The 7,060-nt window shown below is 42.9% G+C and overlaps 1 protein-coding gene across 1 annotated transcript; it reads left to right on the top strand.

The window, feature by feature from the left end:
• The first annotated feature begins 2,461 nt into the window (after positions 1 to 2,461).
• RTP4 (receptor (chemosensory) transporter protein 4) lies at positions 2,462 to 5,454 on the top strand. Its single transcript, XM_012640853.1, is given in 2 exon segments — positions 2,462 to 2,660; positions 4,863 to 5,454. Coding segments are annotated over 2 exon segments (741 nt in total). The 5' UTR covers positions 2,462 to 2,505; the 3' UTR covers positions 5,449 to 5,454.
• Positions 5,455 to 7,060: the final 1,606 nt, after the last annotated feature.

The following is a 7,060-nucleotide window of genomic DNA, read 5'->3' as shown; positions in this document are numbered from 1 at the left end:
ATTGTTATAACACTTTGTTTTACTTCTTGTTATATCTTTTATAGGATAGTCGGCCATCGAGACAGAGGTTGGACATGTGTTCTGGGGGAAGAGCTGGCCTTGCCAGCCAAGTTCCATAGACAGGGCCTCCATCTCCTTTTTCACTCCAATATCCATAAATCCTTATCCCTCATGTCTAGCCTCCTTTCTTTCCAAGCCTAAAATGTCCTCAAGAAGAGCACATTTATTTGTGTTAAGCTTTGTGCTAGCCCTATTTGTGATGAGTCATGTGACTTTCCAAAAATGGAGGCATACCTAAGATTAAAAAAACTAAATTTAAGCCTTGGTTAAACCAGATCTATCTTGGCTTCAGTTCCTGCAACTTGTAAAGTAAGAGAGTTGGACTATTGCAGGACTGGCAAAAATGTTATTTCATCTACCAGTCAGTTGGTAGTGGCTGCCTAGAACATTGTGATGAGAGGGACTCTGAAGGTACACCCAAACCCTGAGAGAAAGTTGTGAGGATTGGTCGCCAATGTCGGTCTTGGGCAAGAACAGGGGAAGGATGTTACTTGCCATTCTAGGATTAGCTGATCCATTCATTTCAGCTCTGAGCTGTCAAAAATCTAAATTTTTCTATGCCCTTCTTTTTCAGAATTGATCTGTGCTTTTTTCCCTTTGGGGATTCTTCCTATTTTCCAGCTGTCTCTCAGCAATTTTTTAACCAATCTATTTATTTATTTATTTATTTTTGTCAGATGCTTTGGATGGGTATTAACCAATCTATGATAAGGCCCCAACAGTCGATGAAAGCCTGAAGGTTACCATTATCACACTGTGCGATTTGGGTAAGTCATTTTCTCTCACTGGGTCTCAGTGAGATGGGAGGAGGATAACAAGATAATATCTAAGTCCCTTCCAACTACCAAGTTCCACAATTCCATGATCCTGGAGTTACCATGCCTCAATACAAAAAATGAAAGTAGTTTAAATACATTGTGTGGTTGTAAAAGGGGCCAAAATTTTCTTCTTTTTCTTGTCTTTATTTTTCTATTCCTTTTTGGTGGTGGGGAAGGTAGTGGGCTTCTTCCAGGCTCTCAAATCTCAAAGCCTACCTGTGATATTGTAAAACATATATTTGGTCTTTGACCCTGTTTCCTGGATTACAACTCCTAAAATCCTTAGAATCTCCACTTTTGTGTGCTAATGGCTGATTGAAGGCTGGCAGCCTCTAGGTAGCCTTAGGATGGGGCTGGTCACTAGAAAGATCAAGCCATGATCAAAGAGTTGGGACTTTTAGCCTCACCCTACAATGTCCAGGTGACACTGCGGGGAGAGAGGCTGAAGGTTGAGCTGATCACTAATGGTCCATGGTTTAATAAATCATGCCTACATAATGAAACCTCCATAAAAGCCCAAAAAGACAGGGTTCAGAGAGCTTCCAGACAGCTGAAAGCTGGGCTGATCCTGTCTTAGACACAGAAGCTATAGTGGGGCTTCCAAAGACATAAGCGTCCTGCTTGTCCTATTTCCCTTATGTGAATTTAAACCCCAGGGGACAAAGCTTACATTCTAGAATCCCAAACTCTTTGACTTAGAAGTGTCTTTAAGGATCATTTAGTCCAAACTCCTCACCCCAGAATAGGAATTCTCTCTATCCTACCACTGAAAGACGGCTTCCACATCTGCATGTACACTGACCTTCTGGATAATTTACATAGTGAATGGCAGAGTTAAATAATCCCTTCATGCAGCTATTCTCCTCCCCCAGGACCCAGGAAATCTCCCTAGACAAAAACCACTAGTTCAGGGTTTCAAGATGGCTCCAGTGTGCTAGCCTGGAACCTGAAATACCATTCTCAGCTCTTCTCAAGCAGTGGGGTGAGTGGAGACATTGCAGCTTTTGGATCCACACAGACTGAGATTCACAAGTCTCACCTCTACTGCTTACTCTAGTTGGGTGGCTTTGGGCAAGGTACCTCAGCTCTCTGTGCAGTTCACCTGCAAAATACCAGGAATAATTCCGCCTTAGGGGACTGCGGTGAGGAATCATCATGTGCGTGAAATGAATGTCGAACACCCTCACCGCCCATGTCTCCACCAGGGTATGAGCATCTGCGGGGGTAGGAACTGTTCCTTAGACACAAGATACTCCTTTATCCCAGTGCTGCATGTAGTGCTTTGCCTGTTATAAAAGTGAGAGGTAAAGAAACTGAAAGCTAATTTACATGTCACCCCAGAATCTAGAATAGAGCTCTGTACTCAGACATTTCTCTCAGCAAGGCCTGTTCAAACGAACAAAATTCTGCTGCTCTCTGTCTTCGGAACAAAGATTTGTTCTGTATATCTAAACAGTCTAAAATGAAGGCTATAAAACAGCTCATGTCCAGACATAGAAACTGAAACTTAACTGAACAGAGAAACTGAAACTGAACTGAACACGGAAACTGAAACTGTGTTTCTCTAGCTGGGAATCCAGCAACACTGAAAGGTACTCACTGAACTCTGATTCAGCCTCAGAAGAAAATGGTTTTGGATATCTGGACGTGGGAGCAGACATTTCAAGAACTGATCCGGGAGGTGAAACCCCTGGCCAAGTAGACCCTGAAGTTGGATGGGGACCTTCAGCTGGACTGCGTGGCCCCGGGATGGAAGCAGTACCAACAGCGAGCCTTTGGCTGGTGAGCGTGGGTTTCCCCAGCAGTAGACCTTCTGAGCAGAGAGGCTCAGCTTAGCATTATTTATTCTTTTGAGAGCTTGTTGAAAAGAATAAATGTCACCAGGCTCCCCGTCCTTTTGTGGTCACAGTGCTCTTTAGTGTCTAAATGATAAAACTCCAGCCTCCCTCTTGTTTAACTACAGGAAGTTTCTTCTTTTCCTATGTTTCCCTCCCTAAATATTTCTGGAAAACCCTGAAGAACTCCTCCATGTTCCAGAAATCTGCCCTTCTATTCTCTTGCCATCCCATTTGTTCTGGACTACCTTCTAGAGTCTCCTGCAGTCTCCCTATCAGTGCTAACAGACTTCCCCAGGCTGCAGCAGCTCTCCAAGCCCTGGCCCTGTTCAGTCCAAGCCTGGGACTGGGTCCTTCCTTTAATGCCGTAAGAACTGGCTAAGATCAAGCAGTCACTCTGAACATTACTTTACTGAAGGCCTGAGGAAACTAGGAGAGAATGATGCTGTAAAAACTAAATTGAAAACCTCGTTCCTGAAGTTCCCAAGTAACCCCTCCCTTATTGGCCCTCTCCCTCTTTAATCCCCAGCAAGCCTCCAGGTTGCAGGAACCAGCTTCCTTGCCCATGTTAGGAGGGTGAGGACTCCTGACCTGGATAATCAAGTCCCCTGTTTTTATATGGCACACAGGGCCTTCAGTCTACTTTTCGTGTAATCTATTACCCTGCTTGCCTGCCTGCCCCTATCCCACCTCAGGCACACCCTGCTCCCTGATAGGCCATTCTTTACAGACTATTAGCCATGCCATGCGTTGTCAGACTTCCGCACCCTTCCTTATGGTTCCCTGCCTGTTTGGCAGGCCCTTTCCTCATTTTCTACCTACTTATTCTTCAAGGACCACTCAAGTGCCACCTCCTCTTAAAAGCATTCCCTGGTCTTCCTGGGCAGAGTAAATGTTCCTTCTACATTCTCATAAGATAATGGGACAATCTTACCCCATAATGATAAGATAAAAAACTGTAGAATATGCATATATGTATATATAATTATATATAAATATGCATTATATTTTAAAATAATGCATTTATAAATAATATATTTCTATATTCCATATTATATAAAATACAGTATATATTTATTTTTAGCTACAGAATCCATTGCTTAAATAAAGCCTCCTAAGGCTCTACAGAACAGTTTTCAAGCCACGTGCCAGACTCTATATAGCAGTCATTTTGTTCTGCTTTGTGATCCAGTGAGTTGTATTTCTGTCCACACCAGCCAGAGCTCTTTGAGGGACTCGTGATGTAAATTTTTTCATTTTGGCCCACCCCCCACCCCCAAACAGGAAGATGTTTCTCCAGTTCAGATGAATTAATTTGATAGTCATGTTGAGATAGGATCTACCAATCTACCAACATACTTTTGGAAAATATCAGCTTTTGAAAAGCATTTTGAGTTTTATAAGTGTTTTCTTACACATTGTCTCATTTGATGCTGACAAAAAAACCCTTGAATGTTATTTTATGGATGTAAAAACTGAAGCTTACAGAAGGAAAGTGCCTTACGCAGGGTCCCCCTGATGAAAACTATGGACTTGGATCTTCAACTCAAGTATTAGGGCTCCAGGTCCGAGTCTGTTTCTCCAGGTGCAAGACTAGACATGTTGCTCATTAGAGATAATGTGGTATAACAGGTAAATAAGGTTGATTTCGAATGCCTGAGATTAGAAACATACCTCTATCACTTACCCTGTGTGTCCTTGTTATGACTCGGTTTTCTTATCTGGATATTGGGTTCAACAATGCTTTCTTCATAGGAATGCTTTAAAGGTGAAATGGGATAACATTGTAAAGCACCTATTGCGGTGCCTGCCTCGTGACAGGTACTTTATCAAAGTTTTCTGTGACCATAATGAGGAACACATTTCTCTGGCAGAAGACAGAAATTATTTCCCCTCTGAGACATCTAAAGATGTTTTACTAGCAAAAAGGTAGACTTGGGGACCACATATGGGTAGAAGCTCAGTGAGTCACAGGAAAAAGTTTTATCTGAAACACGATCTCCCTTGTTCCTGTTTGTCAATGACTGGGACAATCCAAATTACGTGAACTTTTCTGAATTAAAAGGGGTCTTAGAGATGATGCAGGACTGTTTTCCCTCAGATTAACAATCAGTTGAGGACACAATGGGCATTTTCCCTCTGACTGCAGGTTCCAGTGTTCCTTATGCTGCCGAAGTTGGGCTTCCGCCCGAGTGCAGATTCTGTGCCACACATACTGGGAACGCCGGACGGACCAGGGCCAGGTGGTTATGCGACTCTTTGCTCAGAGGTGCCAGAAGTGTACCTGGTCCCAATATGAGATGCCTGAATTCTCCCCAGAGAGCACCACGAGGATTCTGAACAACCTGGTGCAGCATATTCTAAAGAGGTACTACGGGGATGGAACCAGGAAGTTTCCAAATACAACAGTGATCCCAGAGGTGCCTTTGGAAGGGTCCCATGACACAGCCAACTGTGAGGCATGCACTCTGGGCTTCTGTGTACAGGGCTTACAAAGTCACATGACAGAACCTCCCCCATCCCCACCCTCCTACCCGAAGATTGGGAGGCCCTTTCCTGGAAATAGTATTGTGTGCATCCCAACACAAGCCATGAACCAGTCAGCTCAGGCAAAGGAGGCTAAGGCGAGTGGCTCTAAGGGGTCAGTGCCTAGCCATGACCAGGATCCATTGATCGTCTATGTCTTTCTTTTCCTATTTATTTTTATTGCAGTTAAATTCTTTAAACAAGAATGATAAACACAGGCTTGCCTTCTTCTCTCCTCTGATCTTTAAGTCCATGCTAATCAATGAACTCGCAGCCATTTTAATATGACAGAGAATTTACTTTGCGACCAAGCAGGGTCAAGTTTGTAGAATAAGCACTAGTTTCCTAGATATCCTCTGAAAATAGTCTAAAACATGACCAAGCACATAATGGACCAAATAATAAATATGTGTTCAATCACTGAAAGGTCTTCATTCATTTATTCACTTATTCACATTCATTAGTATCAATACATATAGAGATCATATCTTGACAAGAACGGAGGGTCATGAGCACTATCAGAAAGTGTGGTAGGTGGAATAATGGTCCCCTCCCCCAAATACGCATGTCCTAATCCGCAGAAGTGATAAATATATTACTTTACATGGCAGAATAAACCTTTGCAGATGTGATTAATTTAAGGATCTTGAGATAGGTAAGATGGCCTTGCATTATCCAGGTGGGTAATAACAAGGGTCTTTATAGGAGGGAGGAAACAGGGTCAAAGTCAGAAAAAGGAGATTTGACAATGGAACCAGAGGTTGGGGTGATGTGCTTGGAAGTTGGAGGAAGGGGCCACAAGCCAAGGAGTGAAGGCAGAATCCAAAAAGGCAAAGAAAAATATCCTCCCCTGGAGCCTTCAGAAGGAACCAGCCCTGCCAACATATGACTTTCACCCAGTGATTTTGCACTTCTGACCTCCAGAACTGTTAGATAGTATTATAAATTTGTCTTGTTTTAAGGCACTAAGTTTGTGGTGATCTGTCACACCAGCAATAAGAAACTAATATAGTTATCAACATCACAGCAGGAATCAGGCAATTATGTTTTAGGTATACCTCAGTTCTGACAGAAAAAAAGAGCATTTTATACATTAGAAATATTGATCCACTCCATCCCCTCTTGTTCTTCCTTCTCTACTACTTAAACACACTCATGTCCCTGCTCCAAAAAGATTCCCTTTGATTTGGTGATCCTGGGAGCTATCACATGGGATTGGCAAGCACGTGAGCAATCCTGGGAGGCAAGGCCACCTCCTTCACACCTGTCTGTGTCTGTGTGGCCACCATACTGCCTTCTCTACATTACCATGTTTAAAACCGAGCTCAACAGCATCTCTGACTTTGCTGTTTCAATTCCCCCCAGCCACCCAAGCTTATCACTTTGGTGTCATCTTTAACTTCTTTTCCCTGTCACTAATACTTTCCGTCCCTTCTTTTGTCAAGTGGCTCCCATCTCTTCCTTCTACTTTTCCTTGTCGTCCCCTCTCCCTTCCTGGTTCAAGATTACTGAATAGCGGGGGATTTGAAGTTTATGCCAGAGGCAATGAGGAGTCTGCGCAAGCATTGGAAGATATGGGTAATTTGAGTAGAAGCACATTTTAAAAATACTATATATTGCTGGGAAAGAGTAGAGTATAGAATAGAAATAGTGAAGAATCTGGCTTGCAATAGGATAGTGATAAACACAGAAAGGGGTTTGTTTATGTAGACAATAAACATAAGAGACCAAAAAACCCAAGGATAAAAATACCTCCTTTTTATCTGGCCATCTCTTTCCATTTTCTCTAGGCCACCCCCACGAGCACTCTCTCTTTATACA

Source organism: Propithecus coquereli, unplaced genomic scaffold (genome assembly GCF_000956105.1).
Source record: "Propithecus coquereli isolate 6110/MARCELLA unplaced genomic scaffold, Pcoq_1.0 Scaffold10, whole genome shotgun sequence".
In the NCBI taxonomy this organism is placed as follows: domain Eukaryota; kingdom Metazoa; phylum Chordata; class Mammalia; order Primates; family Indriidae; genus Propithecus; species Propithecus coquereli.
Note: the sequence above shows the minus strand (reverse complement) of the source record. Positions and strands in the feature narration are given on the sequence as shown.